This window comes from Vombatus ursinus, unplaced genomic scaffold, assembly GCF_900497805.2.
Source record: "Vombatus ursinus unplaced genomic scaffold, bare-nosed wombat genome assembly UNPS02009573.1, whole genome shotgun sequence".
NCBI lineage: Eukaryota > Metazoa > Chordata > Mammalia > Diprotodontia > Vombatidae > Vombatus > Vombatus ursinus.
The window spans coordinates 444,566-466,257 of NW_020949351.1; the positions used below are offsets into that span (position 1 = coordinate 444,566).

At 35.9% G+C, this 21,692-nt stretch overlaps 1 protein-coding gene across 2 annotated transcripts in view; it reads right to left on the minus strand.

The window, feature by feature from the left end:
• SPIRE1 (spire type actin nucleation factor 1) overlaps positions 1 to 21,692 on the minus strand; it is a 240,612-nt gene that overhangs the window by 37,428 nt on the left and 181,492 nt on the right. For both annotated transcript variants that reach the window (XM_027852423.1, XM_027852422.1), the window contains exons 7-8: positions 16,062 to 16,148; positions 11,788 to 11,917 (exon numbers count right to left, since the gene is read on the minus strand). In XM_027852423.1, the coding sequence (XP_027708224.1) occupies positions 11,788 to 11,917; positions 16,062 to 16,148 (217 nt within the window). The remainder of the gene's footprint in view (positions 1 to 11,787; positions 11,918 to 16,061; positions 16,149 to 21,692) is intronic.

The window sequence follows — 21,692 nt, forward strand, 5'->3', positions numbered from 1 at the left end:
AAAGACACTGATCAATGCTAAATGTGAACTGGCTGAAGGAACTGGGGAGGCAAGCCAGAAGACAAGGCTTTGGGGAGGCGGGGGGCACATATGAGTTGTTTTCAAGTATAAGAATTGTCATGAGAACAAAGCATGGACTTGTTCTGACCCAGAGAGCAGAACCAGTAACAATGTTTAGCAGCTGCAAAGAGGAAAATTCAGGTTGATCACTGGAAATATTTTCTATTCATTAGTTAACAAAAAGTGGAATGGGCTGCTTTAGAAGGCAATATGTTCCCTGTCCGAAGTCTTCAAGCAGACTCTGGATGACAATTTGTGAGAAATGTATCAGAGATTCTTTTTTTTTTCGTTTTGTTTTGTTTGGCTATAGGTAGGACTGGATGGATGCTGAGGTCCCTTGCAACTCTTAAGTTTTCTAATTTCTAAAAGACGAATATATAATTTGAAATTTTAATACATACATGTAAAAAAATATTTTTACACATCCAAGTAATAAATTTATGATTTGTTAAACATGTTGTACAGATTTATCACTAGGAATAAAAAGATCTAATATGAGTTGACATCTTTAAATTCAACGTGAACTTATGAATAATTATTAGAAAGGAAATGGATTTTCACTTCTTTCATTTTAGGTTAACAGAATGGGTCAAGCTTTTCAGTTTATATTCTTAGAACAGTGATTTGTTGAAAGAGAAAGCATTAATGGAAAATGCATTTTAAAACAGCTAGGGAAATATGAACAAAACAGTAATTAGAAGCCATAAACATACAATAAATATCAAGCAATGACATAAAAAAATTTTGGCTACTCTTCCGCATTGAAAATACCGGCTTTTGTTTCAGTTGGATCATCTTTCTCTAAGCTATCGACATCAAACATAGGCATGAATGTGCACATATATGTTTATATGTATAAATACATATAAACATGTATATGATGCTCAGATGAGCCAACCATATCTAATATTTATTGGACTGCGTCCAATGTGAATTTCTGCAGTCAACAGTTTACTGTATACGTGTGACTGATGATATCAAGTAACAATTATTAATGTCATTTGATATTTTGCAGATTTCCCCTTCATTATGTTCGATTTCAGCCAAATTGCTTTAGAGAATACCCAGTTCTGGACATTAGCAGTAACACAGATACACTCAACAAACACTCAATGCCTGGAGTCTCCTTTTCAAACCAAATTTTCTAGGATGATAATGCATCAGGAAAATGGTTGCTAAAGTAATATTTATCAAATGAACAAAGAAAACAGGAAGGGCTCTTCAGTAGTCAGTCAAATGATCAAATTTAAGTGCCATATGATAGGTATTTTAAGTTAAATTTCTAAAAATATTATATCAAATGAATTTGTTCTACTTCTCTAATGTACTATGAAAACAAACTGGTATAAAAATCATAGCTGAAAATGCTACAAGAATACAAATTGTAAGGAGTTTTATAGTGGTACCACTCTAGAACATATTAGAGTGTTAGCACTCTATTTTAGTCTCAAAAACATAATACATTAATAGCCTGCTACTTTTGTTAGTATGTGATTTTGTAGGCAAGACATGCCAACAATTCTTTGAATACTGACAGACAATTTATACTAAGGAGGAAAAGAAACTTCTGGAAAAAACTGATGGAGCCTCATCTCATACCTTATGATTAACAGTAACTATTCACTTTTAAGCAGATTAGAAAATACTCTAATCTGAAAAACGTCTTAATTTTAAGATATTATTTTGAAAATTATGTGGAACACTCAACATTTGATTTGACTCTTGGTTAATTGACATGTGTTGTAATTTTCAGAGTTATGTTAATAATAATTTATAATTAATTTATATATATAATTTAAAAAAGAGCAATAACTTTGCAAATGAAAGCTCAAAAACTAGTAGTTTCACTGAATTTAATCTAATTTAAGTAATTATGTCTAGCTTTGTAATTCACATTTGGGGCACATGATGATAAAATCACTATGGTGCTCTTATAATTTTACTGTTTTAATGGAATTAGGAGAAAAGAAATCTAGTAATAACATTTGGTCTGAATGTATCATGTCAAGGTAATGACATATAAAAGAGAGCTTCCTCAAAATTTTGTAATACTACAATCACTTCAAATTTGTTTTTAAGAAAAGAGAAGTACTATGACCAAATCCTAAAGTAAAATAATGATTACTGAGTTAAGCTATTTAGATTTGTTCTTTAGAAAATTTATTGTTCACTCAATACATAAGTCCCTTAGACATTTTCTTCCTTGAAACAATGATGTCAAAGAGTTTAATTTTGTAACAAACATATGAACAAATCTTGGCAGTTGTTTACTTTATTTTCAATGTAACAAAAGTAATAGATATTCCATATACACACAATGCCTATTGAGTAGGAAACAGATTTTTTTTTCCTGCCTCAAATAGGCTGAATCTTTGATTTCACTGACTGTGGCTTGGAAGAAGCCCTTCAGTTTTCTTTTTGATAGATGTTTAAACAAGCAGATGAGTGAAACGTGCTTCACAAAAATCACAAAACGCCATGTCAGGTGTTGGAAGTGCTTTCTTTTTTTTTTTTTTTTTACCTGACAAGTCAAAACTGTGAGACATGCTAAGCGGCCGCGTTGCTGAAAAAAGAAAAACAGCATAAAGAAAGTAATTCAGGCATTAGAAAAGCACAGGGAAGACAAAAGTGGGGTGGGGGAATTAAAGAATATCCTTAGTAGATTTCAGATGTAATGCAGGGGGCTAGCTGGCATAAAACTGAATTTTAAACTATACTAGGTATGTAGTGTTAGAGTTACAAATAACATCAATAAAATATGAAGTACAGTAACAATAAGAAAAACATACTATATTTTTAACATTCTAAAATAAATGTATGATAAAGGTAGACTTTTGATTGGGAAAAATCACAAAATACATCTTTTGAAAAAAGAAAACTTACATAAGACCAAAATAAAAATGTACATAGCAATGTTTCACACAAACTTTAGTGACCAAAAATTGAATTTGTTGGAGAGCATTTTTTCTCTTTTGATTTATAGCTACCTTTAAAGAATCTTGATATTAAAAATCTGGCTTTGGGGTTGTGCTCTTAAGTACAAATTCACGTAATATTGAGAAGTCAAAATCTTGTTTCTTCTTCAGTAACAAATTATTTGGTTATACAGTATTTGTTCTAGTTTGTTTTTTAAAGGGAATAAATAAAAAGCATTTATATAGTGCTTTCTTGGCCAGACATCGTACTAAGCACTTTACAAATAGTATCTCACTTGAAAAATAAAATTACTGATGATCTCTGATCTAAAAAAATAAGAAATTAGCCAACCTTTCCCTACACAATATTTTGGCCACTGTCTCAAGATAAATATGGTAAAGATACAACTAATCTTTTTTATTACTTTTCTTTGACCACTGGTTTTATTTCTATATGAAAGGTCAGCTTTATTATCACTCTAGACAGGACAAGTAGGCAGCATATGCTAAACAAGTCAAACAACCACTATCACCTGACCATTTCCCCTCAGATCCTGATGGAGACAGCCCAGGACTCGGAACCCAAGAGCCTTGAGAGTAGCCATGTTCTACAAACCACCAGACCTAGCTCCAACAATTACTGACCAACTGCCACCAACATGCAGAGAAGTAACACTGACCAGACCACCGTAGGTCCGTTTCCAGCCCAGCCCTACCACAGAGGCACCATTCCTACCAGCTATCAACCTACTGCTACTCATAGGGTTAGCAAGCCAGAGTAGCTAAAGCAACAAGGTATCCTGGGAGAGAAATAAGAGGCAGCATGTGCCAGGCAGGTCAGGCATCTATTTTAACCACGATCTCCATCTGCTTCATTTTTTCCTTTTCTTTAATACATTTAATGCTCTCTTTCAATTACATCCATATTTAATACATATGTTAATTCCTCCCACATACTTGCTAGATACATTCCCTTTTCTTTATACTACCAAAAAAATCCTTGGCTAGCTCGCTAGACGTCTTCATGCTTTCCAAGATTTTCTTCAAAATTTTTGGAATTCTCCTAACCCTGCTTCTATCTTATCACTTTCTGCAGCACATGCAAATTTCCCACATTAAATTTCAAAGCCTCTCTGTATAATATAACCTCTTTCATAACAAGGACAATTAAAATGTATAATTTATCAAAGGCTTTTACATGTATTATCTTAGAGGGGTGAAATAAATTGCCCCAGTAACATGAGAATTCAAGCCTGGGATCAAAGTCTTCTTTAAGTCCACTGCTTTTCCTACGACACCATAATAATTCTCACTGCCTCATCTTCTCCTCTTTCCTAGCCTTTTTGATTAATTCCCTTGATATCTTGACATTTTGTTCTCCCAGATGAATTTTACTATTTTTTTAGCTTTATGAAATGATTTTTGGTAGTTTGGTATGGCATTAAATAGGTAAATTAATTTAGACAGAATTGTCATTTTTACTATATCAGCTCAGCTTACATGAGCAATTGATATTTTTCCAATTGTTTAGATCTGAATTTGTATGAAAAGTGTTTTGTTATTGTGTTCATATAGTTCCTGGGTTTGTCTTGGCAAGTAGACTCCCAAATATTTTATATTGTCTGCAATTATTTTAAATGGAATTTCTCTTTCTATCTTCTCTTGCTGAGCTTTGTTAGTAATATATAGAAATGCTGATGATTTATATGGTTTTATTTTATATCCTGTAACTTTGCTAAAGTTGTTAATTATTTCAAGTAGTTTTTTAGTGGATTCTCTAAGTATACATTGGGACAGTGCCCCCTGTGCCCCAGGAGCAGAGCTCAACTTTAAAAGTCATGAAATAGACTTTAAAAAATTAGCAAAAAAACGGAAAAGAACCTTGACCATAGGAAGCTACTATGGAGACAAGGGAAATCAAAACACAGACTCAGAAGAGGACAACAATGTCAAAATACCTACATGGGAAGCCTCAAAGGGGAATATAAATTGATATCAGACAAAGCAAAAGCAAAAACAGATCTAGGATCTCTTAAGTATAGGATTCTACGATTCTCTAAGTATACCATCATATCATCTGCAAAGAGTGATAGCTTTGTTTCCTCAATGCCTATTCTAATTCCTTCAATTTCTTTTTCTTATTGCTAAAGCTAACATTTCTAGTACAATACTGAATAACAGTGGTGACAATGGGCATTCTTGTTTCATCCCTGATCTTACTGGGAAAGCTTCTACTTATCCCCATTACAAATAATGCTTGCTGATGGTTTTAGATACATACTACTTATCATTTTAAGAAAAACTCCATTTATTCCTACACTTTCTAGTGCTTGTAGTAGGATGGGTGCTGTATTTTGTCAAAAGCTTTTCTGCATCTATTGAGATAATTATATGATTTCTGTTAGTTTTTTTTAATTGATATAGTCAATTATGCTGATAGTTTTTCTAATATTGAACTAGCCCTGCATTCCTGGTATAAATTCCACCTGGTCACAGTGTATTATCCTCATGATAAATTGCTGTAATCTCTTTGCTAATATTTTATTTAAAATTTCTGCATCAATATTTATTGGGGAAATTGGTCTATAATTTTCTTTCTGTTTTGGCTCTTCCTGATTTAGATATCAGCACCATATTTGTGCCATAAAAGGAATTTGATAGGATTCCTTTGCCTATTTTCCAAATAATTCATGTACTACTGGAATTAGTTGTTCTTTAAATGTTTGGTAGAATTCACTTGTAAATTCTTCTGGCCCTGGAGATTTTTTCTTAGGGAATTAATTGATGGCTTATTCAATTTCTTTTTTCTAAAATGGGGTTAAGTATTTTATTTCCTCTTCAGTTAATCTGGGCAATTTATATTTTTGTAAGTATTCATCCATTTCACTTAGATTGTCAGATTGGCACACAGTTGGACAAATAGCTCCTAATTATTGCTTTAATTTCCTCTTCATTGGTGGTGAATTTACCCTTTTCATTTTTGATACTGGTTATTTCATTTTCTTCTTTCTTTTTTAAATCAAATAAACCAAAACTATTTCATTGTTTTTTCCCCATAAAATCAACTCTTAGTTTTAGTTATTAGTTCAATAGTTTTCTTACTTTCAATTTTATTAATCCCTCCTTTGATTTTCAGAATTTCTAATTTGGTATTTAAATGGGAATTTTTTATTTGTTCTTTTTCTAGCCTTTTTAGTTACATGCCCAATTCACTCATCTACTCTTTCTCTATTTTATTTCTATAAGCATTTAGAGATATAAAATTTCCCTAAGAACTGCTTTGGTTGCATCCTATAAATTTTGGTATGTTGTCTCATTATTGTTGTTCTCTTTGATGAAATTGTTAATTGTTTCTATGATTTGTTGTTTGATACACTTATTCTTTAGTATTAGATTATTTAGTTTCCAATTAATTTTTAATTCATCTTTCCAAGGCCCTTTATTACACTTAATTTTTATTGCATCACGATCTGAAAACGATGCATTTAATATTTCTGCATTTGAATGATCATTTACATAGTCAGTTTCTGTGTAGGTACTATGTCCGGATGAGAAAAAAGTATATTCCTTTCTATCTCCCATTCAATTTTCTCCAGAGGTCCACCATATCTAACTTTTCTAAAATTCTATTCAACTCCTTAAATTCTTTCTTATTTATTTTGTGGTTAGATTTATCTAGTTCTGAGAGAGAGGTTGAGGTCCTCCACTAATACGAGTTTTGTTGTCTGTTTCTTCCTGTAACTCACTTAACTTCTCTAAGAATTTGGATCCTATACACTTGGTGCATATATGTTTAGTATTGATATTACTTAATTGTCTATGGTACCTTTTAGCAAGATGTAGTTTCCTTCCTTATCTCTTTTAATTAGATCTATTTTTGCTTTTGCTGATATCAATTTATATTCCCCTTTAAGGCTTCCTATGTAGGTATTCTGACATTGCTGTCCTCTTCTGAGTTTGATCTTCCTTGTCACCATGTCACTGTAGCTTCCCATGGTCAAGGCTCTTTTCTGTTTTTTGCCAATTTTTAATGTCTGTTTCATCACTTTTAAAGTTGAGCTCTGCTCCTGGGGCACACGGGGCACTGTCCCAAGGTTCTTGTGCTGGGCACCAGTGGCCTGGTCACTGGCTTTCTGCACGGGGGCCTCAGGTGCTGGAGGCTTGCCCACTGCACTGGGGTGGCCCGGCCTACTTGAACCTGTTGTGCCTGGGTTCTGGAGCAGTTTGCCATCTGCACTAGGGCTAGAGGTCTCACAGCTGGCCTGCTGAGCCAGAACCAAAGGGCCTTGGCTGCTGATCTGTGCTGTGGTTAAGAACATCCTGCTGGCTTGCTGGGACACTGTGCTGGGCTGTGCTCCCCTTCTATCCAAGTGAGACAGACCTTTCCTGAAGTCCTTCTAAGTTATCTTAAACTGAAAAATTGTTTCACTCCATCTTTTTGGAGGTTTTGTGGCTCCAGAATCCATTTAGACACTTGATTTAACATTGTTTCCAAGGGAAACTGGGGAGATCTCAGGCAACTTCCTGGCTTTTCTCCACCATCTTGACTCCACCCACCCCTATCCTTTTTGATGTTGCTAAATGAACTTTTTTCATTTGGCCACCAAGAAAAACCTAATTACCAGCAAGGAAAAAAAAAATCCTCCTCATTCCCCAATTCAAAACTCATCTTAAAATTCCATTGCTTCCAAAAAGCCTGGCTGAATTATGGATAGAAAGTCTGTTATTTCCAAAGTAATTCTTAATCTTTCTCAATACCTTATATTCTTTTCCTACAGATTCCAATAAGAATAGAGATCAGAATGCAACACAAAAGGAGAACTTTAAGAAACTTTGTTTCTTAAAAGGCAGCATGCTGCAAAAAATCAGTAATAAGGAATAATAGAGGCCCAAGACTTGCAGACTACACAAAAACCTCACAACTGTTATCATAAATACTTTCTTTGAGAAAAAAAAAATCAGGTTTTGTCATAAGAAGATGATAGGTACCTAATAATACTGCAAAACATGAAACTGATTATATTTTTTAACAGAAAGGAAATTACTTTTTAATGATGTGAGTTATTCCTTCTTTGGCTGTCTAGTACAAAACTAAAACAAAAAAAAAGAAAGAAAAAATATGGCATACAATTAAAACAACTCTATCTTGACCTATTTAAATAAATTACTGATGACAAAAATGGAATATTAATGGATGACCATAGACACTGACTACAGTAATTTCATACAGAAATTCAATAAATGTGAACGAATTGTTATATGGGGAGGCCAAAAAAGCCCTAAAGGTGCCTTAGTTAGCAAACATTTGACTTTCTTGTCAAGCAAAGAGGTATGAGAGTCAAAGGCAAAATGGGTTTAGAATATAAACTTGCTTGTAAAATCTTACAAGAGAATGATAAACAAAGATCCTAGGATTTCCATATAAAGTAGGAAGTAGCAAAAGGAGGGAAAAAGCAGTTTTAAGAAAGCTTAGTGAGAGATCCAACCGAGCAAGTTACCTCAAGGGTATTTAAAGATGAAAACAGAAGAACAAACATGAAAAAAACTGAAGAGACTTTCAAAAGAAACCATTCAGAATAAAAGAATTGCATAGGCACCATATTCAGAGGTTAGTATTACAGTCCTGGATGTGGGGTTTGTTGTGTTTTGTTTTTTTTTTTGGTTGAGGCAATCAGGGTTAAGTTACTTGCCCAGGGTCACACAGCTAGTGTCAAGTGTCTGAGGCTAAATGTGAACTCCAGTCCTCCTGACTCCAAGGCTGGTGCTCTATCCACTGCGCCACCCAGCTGCCTCTCTGGATATATTTTAACAAAAGGTTGAAATGTTTGCTCTGGAAAAAATGCCTTCCTTTCATCAGTTTTGGCACGCCCCTACTTCTCCCTGAAACTGATTACTACCCTCTGTTGTTGTGTTCTGAGCCACTGTTGTCTATGTTTTCCCATAAATCCTCAAGAGAGGCTCAACCCAAAGCATTAGACACCTTTATTCCTCTTTTAGTATCTTGGGGACACTATGGACTGAGCTTATTATTCCTGTTCTAGATGACATCCTCAGCCATTATGTACCATTCCTCAGAACCTATTTTTCAAGGCTACAAAGACCTAGTTCCTTCAATGGATCCTAGTATGGCAAGGTCTCCAGTCCCTTCAGTATCCTAATTGCCATTTCATCACCATATTACAGTTTATTACTTTCTGAAAAAAAGGGTATCTATAAGTTTGGAATCACTGAGAGCAGTATATAATTTCTGAAATACAATCAAGTTGAATCTCCTCCAAATTGAATTTTAGGTCCAGTTGATTATGTATTTTCAGAAAATGTCCAAGATATACACATAGAAGAACAATTTGATAGAGCTATTGGACAGGCATGAGCTATTATTTGGATAATTTGTCTTTTTCATTCACAAAACTGATGAATTTAGGAGCCCACGTGGTATTTTCATTACTGCTGTCCACATAAGAAAAGAGATTCACAAGAGAATGAAAAATCTGGGACTTGAATAGCTGGTAAGAAAATGGTATTTGAGGAGGAAGAATATTCCAGGAATGAGAAAAAGATAGTACAAAAAGCACAAAGATGGGAGATGGAATGTTATGTGTGAAGAATGGCAAGGAGGCCAGTATGGCTGAATAACAGAGTACATAGAGGAGGGTAATATACATATATATACATATATACATACAGATACTGATACATGTATATATATCAACAGAAAAGGAAGGGCTGGAACCAAAGAGTAGTCATGTCAATGTCAGCCTGTAACAAGGAATTTAGTGGGGTGCCCTAACAATATATGTTTTGCTGTTTAATATTCTTATCAATGATTTGGACAAAAGCACAGAAAGCATGCTTACAAAATTTGCAGATGACATGAAGCTTGGAGCTAACCTACTGGATGGCAGAGTGAAGCTCCAAAGAGATCCTGAGAGGTTAGAGCAATGGGATGAATCTAATAACATGAAATTTAAGAGGCATTAATGTAAAGCCTTATTCTTGGAATGGAAAAAAAAATCAATTCCACAAGTACGGACAGGGGAGAAATAACTAAATGGCAGAAATTAGCACAAGGAAGGAGGTCCGCAGAGGAGGAGTACAGAGGATAGTCCTATTTCCAAAAAAGGGGTTGTTGGCAAAGGTGGACCCTTGTAGTATCATAGTGACTAGACCTTGGAGTTGGTGGCTTGGGGGTAAGTTATGCCGCAAAAGTTGACCAAGGGCCACGATGAAAGGTGTAGGGATGATAGCTGCCACGGTGAGGAAGTACTCTAATAAGAATGTTAGTACCACATTTGCCCAGTTGACTGTGAAGGAACCTGAGACCTGGAAAGTCTAAGTGATTTGTAGAAGATAATAATGTGCATCAATGGAAAGCTGAGGCAAGAGTCAAGGTCTCCAGACTTTTCATTTCCTAATTTTTCCACTGTAACATATCTGGTTCCCTTTTCCCCTCACTGGTTCACTAGAAGAGTGAGAAAAGCAGACTGAGGGCATTATTTGTGGTTCCTAGAGAAGAAATTCTTATATTTATTTGTATTCTATGTCATTAATGGCACTTCTGAATATTACTTTCCTTTTTAACTGTCTGTTTAGCAGTTTTGTCTAATAAAAAAGAATCTGTCAGGTAATGTCTATTGTTTCCATTTTCTAGCTGTTATGAATGAAGACATCCCTCTGCTATAAAAAGACAGGTTTTAGAATAGTCCTAAGCTCCAGTATACAACAGGATTCTCTTTCTACTCGTTGTTTCGTTGTTTCTATTCTAAGAATTAAGCACTTTCTCTCTTATTCCCTAAGTTCTTACCATGCAGTTTAACTAAGCTATTAAAATACAAATGAAAGAAACTGATGTACCTTACTATCTTTAAAATATATATGTATCAATAAATTCCATAAATTGAGAAAGAACGTAAGTATATATCTCGAGCTTTGTAAACAGTTAGATGATCTTGAATGACATGAAACAACTTAAGCTTTGCTTTATCTAACATTATGACATGCTTGAACTAGTAACTGAGGTAACTGAAACATGAACTTAATCTATATGACTTTTATTTCCAAAACATACTAATAATGGTGAGAGGCATTCTGGCATAAGGGTAAAAGAGCTGGCTTTGGGTTTAGAAAGACAGTCAGGTCCTGTCTTTAATACGTTCTGACTGTGTGATGTCCAACAAGGTACTGCACCTCTCAGTGCCCTAGATGGGCAGGTTGAAAGATGGAAGATGGTACAGATCTATACTGCTGGAAGAGTTTCATCATGGGGAGCTCACTATCCTGACGAAATGACAGGCTGGGTAAAAACAACATAACAACACCACCTTTATAAACTATTTTACAGCCTACAAAGCACTTTCACATACAATAATAACTCATCTGGGTTTCATGTGACCCTATGAAGTGGACAGGAAACATATAGACATAAATCTATCTCTCTATATTTTTTTAAACTTTACAGATAAGGGATAAAAAAGCCTGAAGAGGTTTAGTGACTTGCCCAAGGTGACACAACATGTCAGTAGGAGAGCCAAGAACAGAACCTATGTCTTTTACCTCCTAATCCAACACTCTTTCCACAAGGCTATATTCCCTCTCATGTAGGTCAAGGGAAAGTAAAGTTTTCTACTTATTGACTTGATAACTTGATTGTTTCAGATGTGAACTCTTTGGGGGAAAAGTAAGTGGGAAGAATTAACAACTTCAGGGTACATTTTTTATCCTGGACTTTTGAGGGGGGAGTGGTGTCTGCACGACAGCCTTTTATGCAATCTGGGGTTTTTAAAAAGAAGAATGTGATGAACAGTAGACTCACCTAGCCTACTACACCTAATCTCCTCTGGTGAAACTGGGCGTAATTTTCTTTCTGCTTTGATTTCCTCCAATATTCTTTCATGGAGACTCCGTGGCCGTGGTGGAGTTGGTTTCAGCTTTCTGGCTGAGGCCTTGAAAAATAAAGAGAACTAACAGTTATGGATGTGAGTAATTTGCTTTAAAAGTAATTTCATACAACACTATGCACACAACATAGTCCTGTAAAGTTAAATTATAATGAATTCATAGAAATATTTTTCAGTACCCTGAAAAAAGGAATGCTATTATGTTCAATCAAAAAGTATTTATTAATTCCCTACCATAAGCCCTGCACTATGCTAAGCACTGGGGATACACAGAGAAAAGTGAAATAATTCTTGTACTTAAAAAGTTTACATTCTACCAGGGAAACAACATACACATATAAATAAAGTATATACATAATATAAAATGAATGCAGGGTAGCAGTTGTTAATAAAATGGGAGGCTATGATAAAATATTAAGTTCCCTAAAGCAATGGTGAAATGACAATTTTTTTACTGATCTATTCATAAAAATTAATTTTTGATTACTAGTTTTGCTAAAGATAAACTGTATAGTCACTAGAAGGAGTAGTATATTAATAGAACATTTTTGGGAAAATGAGATAACCAAAAGTAAATAGAAATTAGAGAGAAATAGTTCAAAGGTAGGAAGAATAAACAGTTGAGGGTGGTTAAAAAATTGATCAAAGAAACTTAATGAAATGCATGGAGGCTATCAATAAGAAGACAGCAAAAAGTATATATGGAAGGGTATTTCACACCTTGAACACTATTCAGTTTTACTTCTTGTAGTGGAAGGGTCCCTAACACTTGAACTATAATCTAGGCTTTTCTAATTCATTATTTGGGCAGCTAAGTGGCTCACTGGATAGAGTACTAGGCTTGAAATCAAGATGACCCGAGATCAAATATAGCCTCAGATATTTACTAGCTGTGTGACCCTGGGCAAGTCACTTCACCCTACTTGCCTCCATCTCCTCATCTGTAAAATGAGCTGGAAAAGAAAGTGGCAAACCACTCCAACATAGTGAAGTTTAAGGCAATCCAACAGTTTGTCAAGAGAGCTATTTACAAAGGAGGACTAAGCACTGTGACATAGTACTAAAGCACTGGATTAAGAAGTAGAAAGACCTGGGTCAAACCTTACCTCAAACAGTTACTACGTAACCCTCAGCAAATCATTTAAGCTCTGTGAGAGCTAAAAGTAAATTTCCTCATCTATTAAAGGGGAATACTATTAATAATAATAATAATAACAACAACAACAACAGCACCTCGCTAACAGGGTGGTTGTGAGGAACAAATGAGAGAGTTTGTAAGCATTACTGCACTGCAAACCTTAAAGTGCTATATGATAAATGTGAATTATTATTATTATTATCTTGCTTTATAAGTAAGAATGGAGGGCAAAGAGGATTTTGCTGCCGTACAACATTAGGAGGAAGCAGCTTCTCGTGTCCCAAAGAATGATGATGTGGCCTCAAAGGTGCTATTAGGATAGACATGGTTTAGAAAGAGTCAAAGAAGCATCCTGGTGGGCCAGTGCAGCCCTTCTTGGGCAAACCAAAAGTTTTCTCTCATTGGGCTTACATAAACAATAAAAAAATTTGCTGTTTTCCTAAAGCATGTGGTCTGCACGTCAATCAGGCCAAAAGCATTTACTAAGCACTTACTTTGTGCAGACATTGTGTTAAGGCTGGAGAGACAACATACAAAAGAAAAAACAGTTCCTATCTTCAAGGTACTACCATTCTAATGGGGGAGAAATTAGGACATACAAAAATATACATGACAACTAGAGAGGAGATGGAAAGTAACTTAGTCCTTAGAGGAGATGGCACTAGTAACCAGGAGAACCAGGAAAGGCTTCCCAGAGGAAGTGCCGCTTGAGCTGATTCTCAAAGGGAAACCGAGGATTCTAACTCAGGGTGGGAAGCAGAGCATTGGGCAGTGACCTCTTTATCACCTGTATGAACGAGTATTTTTGTGGGAGTGAGGCACAATGGAAAATGGGGTTAGAGGGCAAGCTAACAAGACAACGGAATAAACTGACTAAAAAGGAGGGCTCAGAACGAGTACATCAGAAATTCTGACTCCGTGAGGAACGCAGAGAACAGAAAGGAACTAGAGAAGTAAAGGGTCCACGAACTAGTGAATGTAACCAGTCTAGAAAGGGAGACTAGATAATAAAAAGAGTGAGGGAGAGAAATCCTCTCTGGAAAAGGGCACAAAAGTGGAATTTTAAAAACTAATAATAAAAAGGAGAAGCTGAAGGGAAGGAAAGTAAGGGAGATCTTACGTGACTGAGAGGGGAGAAAAAAGGAAGGGAAGAACTAAATAGCCAGATAAAAGCAGGAAAGAAAAGGGAACTAATAAGTAAAACTTCAAAAGAAAAGGGATGGCAAACACCAGGGAGAAGGAGGAGATCAGGGGTGAGGGGAAGTGAGCCTTAAAAAAAAAATTAACCTAAAGTAACCGAAAAGACATACTATTGTGTTTCTAGTGGGGAATGGGGGTGGGAGGGTATCATAACTTGAAGGGAAAAAAAGAGTATATAGAGAGAAAAGAGTAGAGAAAAGACAGAGGTTTAGACGACAACTGTAATTAGTGCATGAGACCTGGAAAAAGATGCAGCAAAAAAGGACTGAGAAGGAGTGGTTAGAGGACAGAACATCCTGGAGCAGGTAGTTAGCAGTGCCAAATACCACCTAGTTCAAGGATAAGGATCATGAAGAAGGTATTAGTTAAGCAATTAAGAGCTCATTGGTGACTTCGGAGGGAAAGCTAAGTGATAAGGTAGAAAGTCAGACTGCAGAAGACTTAAAAGGAATGAAAGAAAGGAAGTGAAGGAAGCAGTGTAGATGGCTTATTTAGGGATTTTAGCTGAAAAGGATAGGGGAGATATATAATAATAGCTGGCAGGCATGGTAGGGTATAGTGAGAGTTGTTTTTGTTTTTGTTTTTTTAAGGATAAGGGAGACATGGGCATGTTTGATGGCACCAGGGGAAAGAACCAGTAGATAGTCAGAGGCTGAAAACTGGAGAGGAAGGAAATGATTGAGGAGGCAATCCACCAGAGAAGATAGGCTACTTGTCAAATATATATGAGAAATAGCTAACATTTTGGAGTCAGGTTTTAAAAAGATCTTGAGAGGCTAGAACATTGGGTCAAATCTAATAAAATAACACTTAATGTATTAAAAAAATTATGTTCTATACTTGGGTTAAAAAAAACAATTTTATGGCATTAGTAACAAAGGTAAAAGTTGTAGTGAAGTAGATTTCAACCTCATATAAGAAAAGATTTCCTAAAAACTCAAGCTGCCTAAAAGTAGAATAAGCAGCCTCTGGAAATAATGGATTCCATCCCTCTGTTAGTTTCCACACTACAGTTGGATAAAACTTTGTTAGGGATGTTTTAGAATATGTGAAGGGAATTATGATTTTTTCATATTAATCGATATGATATGTGTAATGAATATACTAATAGATCAGATTTCTCAACAATTGCCTTTTCTAGTTTGTGATTCAGAATCAACAATGCAGCTTGAAATAATCAATCAAACCTTTGACAATGCTCACAATCACTGGCATTCTTGTGCCTGTGTACCTTAAACGAAGTGAGTCAAAGACTGCAGAACCTGTTCCTGTCACAGAACTCTGGTCCTGTGACCCACCAAGTCACCACTCCCAAAGACTGGACTCCAGAATTGTTGTATTGTCTTCCACTTGTGGGTTTGTCATGGGAAACCACTCAAAGCCCTGGGAAGGATTGTTTCTAATCCACCTTTTACCACCCCCCTTCCCATCGTGATTTATGTATAAAATTTCTATCTTCACTTCAGTGAGGTGGAATTCTGATCAGGAGAATTCCTGCTTTTCAAATCTGTTCCTCATAATGAAACTAATTAATTAAATAGCTATCTGATTATTGGCACTTTGTCTCTGGCCTGCTATTTCATCATCCTCAGGTTAGAGACTGGCTCAGTAAAATCCTGCTAGCAAGTATAATTCTAGTACAGCTTAGATTATTAGCCTCTAAGTCCTAATTATATAAATAAAACATACATTTTTGTTTATGGAGCCATTTTCTATTAGTGATTTTGGCCAATGAAGCTTAATGCTTAATCATACAGACCAAATGAATTCCAGAGATGAGACTCTAGAGGAAATTTCATTACACTACCTCCATTCAACTACTCCTAGTAAAAATCATATCAAAACACATACTGGATTCAAAGGAGGTCGTGATCGAATGAAGTCCAGGATGATTTCGTGAGCACTTTTTTTTAACCGAGGAGGAATATCACCATTCACCTAAAAGAAGAGAGAGAAGAAAATTCTGTTTTATCTATGTTTAGCAGTTAGTACATTCTAAGCATGTGACTACAGGCCAATCATTAAAGAGTTCTGAATCTAACTGCAATCTACATATAGGTTATAGGAGAAAAACACCATACTCAAGTACAATCTTTCTTCACAAATGAACAAATTATAAATATTCATTTTATGTTGATAACTAAAAATTTTAGTTTCTCTAATGGCTGATTCCAGAGAGGACTATTTAAAAGGGAACAAGCTTTGGAATTAATCCTAGTCCTATCATTTGGAAAGTTTTGTCAGACATACACATTCTAACACACTACTGAATTATCATATTAATTCCACAAAGAATTGGAAGCAGGATAAATGTAGGGCAAAAATAACATTGTCTTATAGTTGGATGCTTACTGCACAGCAGCTTCACTGACAAAGCTGTGGGAGCAAAGCTAAATATAAATGAATTAGTTTTACTTTGTTGGTGTGTACAGGACAAATCCTTGACCCCAACTATCTCTCAAATATATACCATTGGTCACAAAGGCAAATTAAATTGTGTGTATCATTTAAAGAAATCCACTATAACGAGTGGGAAAAAATCAATGCTCTACTAATTCTCAGTAACATTATTTTCATATGTGAAGAACAGATCACGTCGAAAAAAAATTTGAACTATAAAGAAAAGCAATGACAAGTCAGGAATTCCTTGCTGAAGCAACAGGAATGATAATTTATATTTATGTAGTGTTTCCTGACAACAGCACTCTAAGGGAAGCAATAGAACTATCCTCATTTTATAGATAACATGTAAAAGTGATTTGCCTATGATTACCCTAGTGAGGGAGAACCAGGAATAAAGCACAAGTCAAATCTCCTGACTTGGATTACAGTACTCTTTCCACTGTATAACATGGTCTCTGAAAATGTAGATTCATGAGAAGATAGCAAGACTTAATGAACTTTGATATGATTTCTAAAGGAAAAAGAGAACTTGGGCTTTCTAGTTAAAAAAAAATATTAAAAATACCAAAGAAAAGGAAAATGTCACATATATGTGCACACAGAGGGCACACACGCACACACACATGCAAGCACTAAAAAAAAACAAAAAGGAAATAAGCAAAGCCAAGAATACAACAAAATTCTACAAAGCAAGAGAACTGACTTAAATATAAAAAGCAATGTAAGATATACCAAAAGATGTCATAAAACCAATAGATGACACATTTAAAGAAATTAAACAAAAATTAACCTTGGCAAAAAAGTTTGGTTTTTTTTTTGAGACAAATGAAGAGCTTAAAGAAAGTAAAAATTTTAAGTGAAATTAAAGGAAGAATTAAGAGATACTAAAAATGATGAAGAGGGAATAAAAAAGAAAATGATCAATATAGAGATTATAATAAAAATAATAAACAGAATTAACTAATAATTAACTTGTTACAGTGGAGAATGGAATTAAAGCCCACATAAATAAATTGCAAAAATGCAAGAAGAAAAGGTAGAGTCAAATGACAGACTGTGTATATGTTTAGGTGCAGCAATTTCAAAATAAATGAATAGCCCAGAAAAATTAGGAAAAGAAAAAAAATTAACATGATATTTCAGGGAAAAATTACCACCAAATTTGAAAAATACAAATAGAATTAATGTGTTATATGAAATGACTAATTTGTAAATTATAATCAGTACACATAATATATATTAGCTTACATAAGCTAGAGCTATATATATTATCTTCCAGTTTGAAATGATCTGAGAGATCTAAAATCTAGTATTATGGTTACTGAGGTTTGTAATCAGACTAAAATGAATTCTCTCTATATAGTCAGACAAGTTGTCATCTATTCTATGGTGAAAATTTTCAGTGTTTTCAGTTCTTTGCCATTACAAAGAGCTGCTATACATATTTCTATAAATATAGGATCTCTTCATCTTTCTTTGATTTCTTTGGAGTACTGACCAAGTTGTGATATTACTGGGTCAATGTAGGAATTTGTTTTACTGAACTCATTAATTATTAACAACGTTTTGTTTTATTTTGGGGGGAGGAAGACGTAGGAAGTAAAAAAATGCTTGCTAATTGAAAAAATAATAATAAAAGAAAAAGAAATCTCCAGTCATTGGGAAACTTTATTTTTTTTCTTTTCAAATGGTATTAAGATTTTAAAAATCATTTAAGGTAATTTGTTTCAACTTTGTTAAAAGTCTAAGCATAAAGTATGAGGAAAACAATATATATTTAATTTATAACATATATAATATATATAATTTCATAATAATTTAGTGTTCTATACAGAACAGAATGCAGTACTGGGATTGGTATTAGTGTAATGAGGGACTTGCCAACAAGTCCCTAGAGCATGCACAAAATTCTTCTTTACCTCTCTTCAGCTTTTACACCGGTGACACTATTTCCTTAATACATTCTTCTCTCTTGATTTTCCTGACATTGCTTTCTCCTGATTCTCTTCTTTACCTATCTGACCATTCCTTTTCCATATCCTTTGCTGGATCTTCATTCAAGTTACACTCACACATGAGTTATCTCCCAAGGTTCATTGCTTGGGCTTTCTCCCTCTATACTATTTCACTTGGTGATCTCATCAGTACCCAAGAATTCTATTGTCTCAATGTAGATGATTCTCATATCTCTTTGTCCAGCCCCAACCTCCTTCCTGACCTCCAATCTCACATGTCATTCAGTCATTTTTCAGTTGTGTCCAACTCTATGTGACCCCATTAGGGGTTTTCTTGGCAGAGATACTGGAGTAGTTTGCCATTCCCTTCTCCAACTCATTTTACAGATAAGGAAACTGAGGCAAACAGGGTTACATGACTTGCCCAAGGTCACACAGCTATTGTGTCTGAGGCCACATTTGAACTCAGAAAGATGAGTCTTCCTGACTCTGGGCATGATGCTCTATCCACTGCAATACCTAGCTTCATGACCCACTGTCCATTGGACACCTAAAATTGGATGTCCCATATACATCTTAATATGTACAAAAAGGAATTCATTATGTTTCCCACCTAGACACTTGCCTCTTCCCAACTTCCCTATCACTTTTGAAAGCATCCCACTCTCCCAAGTCACCAGGCTTACAATCCAAGTATCATCCTCAACTCTACATTCTCATCCCCTTTCCCATCACCATATTCAATCAGCTGCCAAGTCCTGCTGAGTTTACCTTTCCAGCAACTCCTGTATTTCTCCTTTCTCTACTCACATTGACACTTGGTGTAAGTCCTCATTACCTCATAGCTGGACTATTATAAAAGCCTACTGGTTGGCCTCCCCTCCACAAGCCTCTCCTTACTCCAGCCTATCTTTTACTCACCTATCAAAGTAATCTACCAAGTGTACAGGTCTAACCAAATCATTTTCGCTACGAGCACTCCACCGTTCCATGAACTCCAGTGCCTTCCTATTACCTCCAGGACCAAATAAAATCTTCTGTGTAACTTTTAAAGCCCTTTATTACCTGATCCCTTCCTACCTTTCCAGTCTTCTTACACCTTACTTCCTTCTATGTAGTCTATGATTCAGTGACACCGTTCTTCCTCATGTGACTCACAAAAGATACTCCATCTCTTGGCTTCATATGCACTTTCAATGGGGGTCCCCCAGACCTGGAGTTCTCTTGCTCTTCTTCTCTGTTTCCTAGCTTCCCTGGATTTCTCAGTGAAAGCAAGAGGTCTTTCTTTCCCAATGCCCCTTAATGCTAATGCCTTCCTTGTGTAATCATCTTCAAGTTATCCTTCATATTTGCATGTTAACTCACACATTAGACTGTGATCTCCTTGAGAGCAGGGGCTGTTTTTGCTTTTCTTTGTTATCTCCTGTACTTAGTGAAAGTCCTAGCACGTAGTAAGCGCTTACTAAATTTCTGATGACTTGACTTGCCTTGTCTGTCATCAGTACCAGAACAGGGAGGTTGGTGAGTCTGAGTCTGGAAATGAATGAGAGTGGGGCCCTTTCTCTTCCCACTTCAGAGTTGAGCAAGTATCCTCCTATTGTTTCCTGCTACATTACTGTGAGGGAATGAAAAGCCTTTTAATTGGCTGCAGAGCCAGCAGTGGGGGGCACATACAAAAGGCTCAAACAAAGGAACCTGAAGCTTTCCAGTGAGGGGGAAGAAAAGCTAGCTTTTTTCACCTCCAGGGTGGGGTTAAGAAAAGACAGAGGCCTGCCCACAGGAGTGACCCGCTGCTGCCCACTTTATTTCCCCACCAGGCCACCACATGTTTGTGAATGCACAACACCTTTGTTTCTTCTAACTCATGTTTATTTTTTTTCTGAATATAGGTGAATGACTATCCAAGAAGGATTGGATGAGATAATGACCTTATGAGCTTTGAAAAGTAAAAGAGGCATCAAAAATCCCCTTTCAAATGGAGCTGATGGGGTGTGGGCCCAAGCCTGAGACCTTCATCCCTTGACCCAAAAAGAATCTGGCTCCCATTTGTCTAAGGGCCCCAGAAAGCCCTTAAACTTTTCTTGATCCCACTGGGGTCTCAAGAGGTTCCTAATCTCTCCTTATCTCCCTTTGAAAGCCCTAGCCCCACCTTTTGATCTTATTCAGATGCCTTTCAAACTTCTTCTTTCCAGTTCCCTTCACTATCTATTCCCCTTGCCTATTCAATCTCTCAGACTTTCCAATTGGAATTCTCCCTAAGTTACCTAGACCCTTTTCCCAGCCCCTCCTCTGGTCACCCAAAGTTACTTTAGTGTATATAAGATCCCGTTACTAATGTTCAGATTCCTTAAGAGTCTGGCCAGTATAGTTTATCTCTAACAAACTTTTTCTCTAGCTGAAAGAAGATTTTGGTTGAATTCATTCAGGCAGGGCCCATGTGTCGTGATCTCGGGGTCACAGCACCCCTAAACCTCTAGACCTCATCAGAGCCAGTAGTAGCAATAGCCAAGTGCAGGAGGTGGGTAGGGGCAGCCCAGAACAATAACCTGCTGGACCTAGAACAGCAAAGAACTGACCCAACAGCCAACATCTGTCCATTCGCTATACCAAATCCAGAAGTGAACTTGATAAGAACTCTTTAAAGGGATAAAAGGACTTACCCCATTGAGGGGGCAGGCAATGTTTTGCAACAACTTTAAGTTTGAGTTCACCCTCCCAGGGACTGAGTAAGTGTGTAGAGAGGAGAGTGTGTCTGAGTTCAGGGAGATATTACTGTACTTTTGGTCCATTCTATACCTTTTCATTAAATATTCCTCTGTAAAAGCTAATAAGGGAGGTGTACCTAGCCATCCTCTGAGGACTCTACTGCTGGTCAATGAAAGTAGGGGTTAGAAGAACGAATTTCCCAGAGCATTAGAATATAGCTAGGTCCTAAATAGTGAGAATAATGAATTCCCTAAAGTGGTTGTTTTGAAGAAAAACCTATGTAAAATATGATAATTGATTCTAGCTCAATTGAAATATATAACATGAATTTGAATAATGTAACCACATTATAGGATTCTTACTACAGTTAGGAATCCCATGAAGTAGATGCATGTATATGAATTTTCACTATTACAAG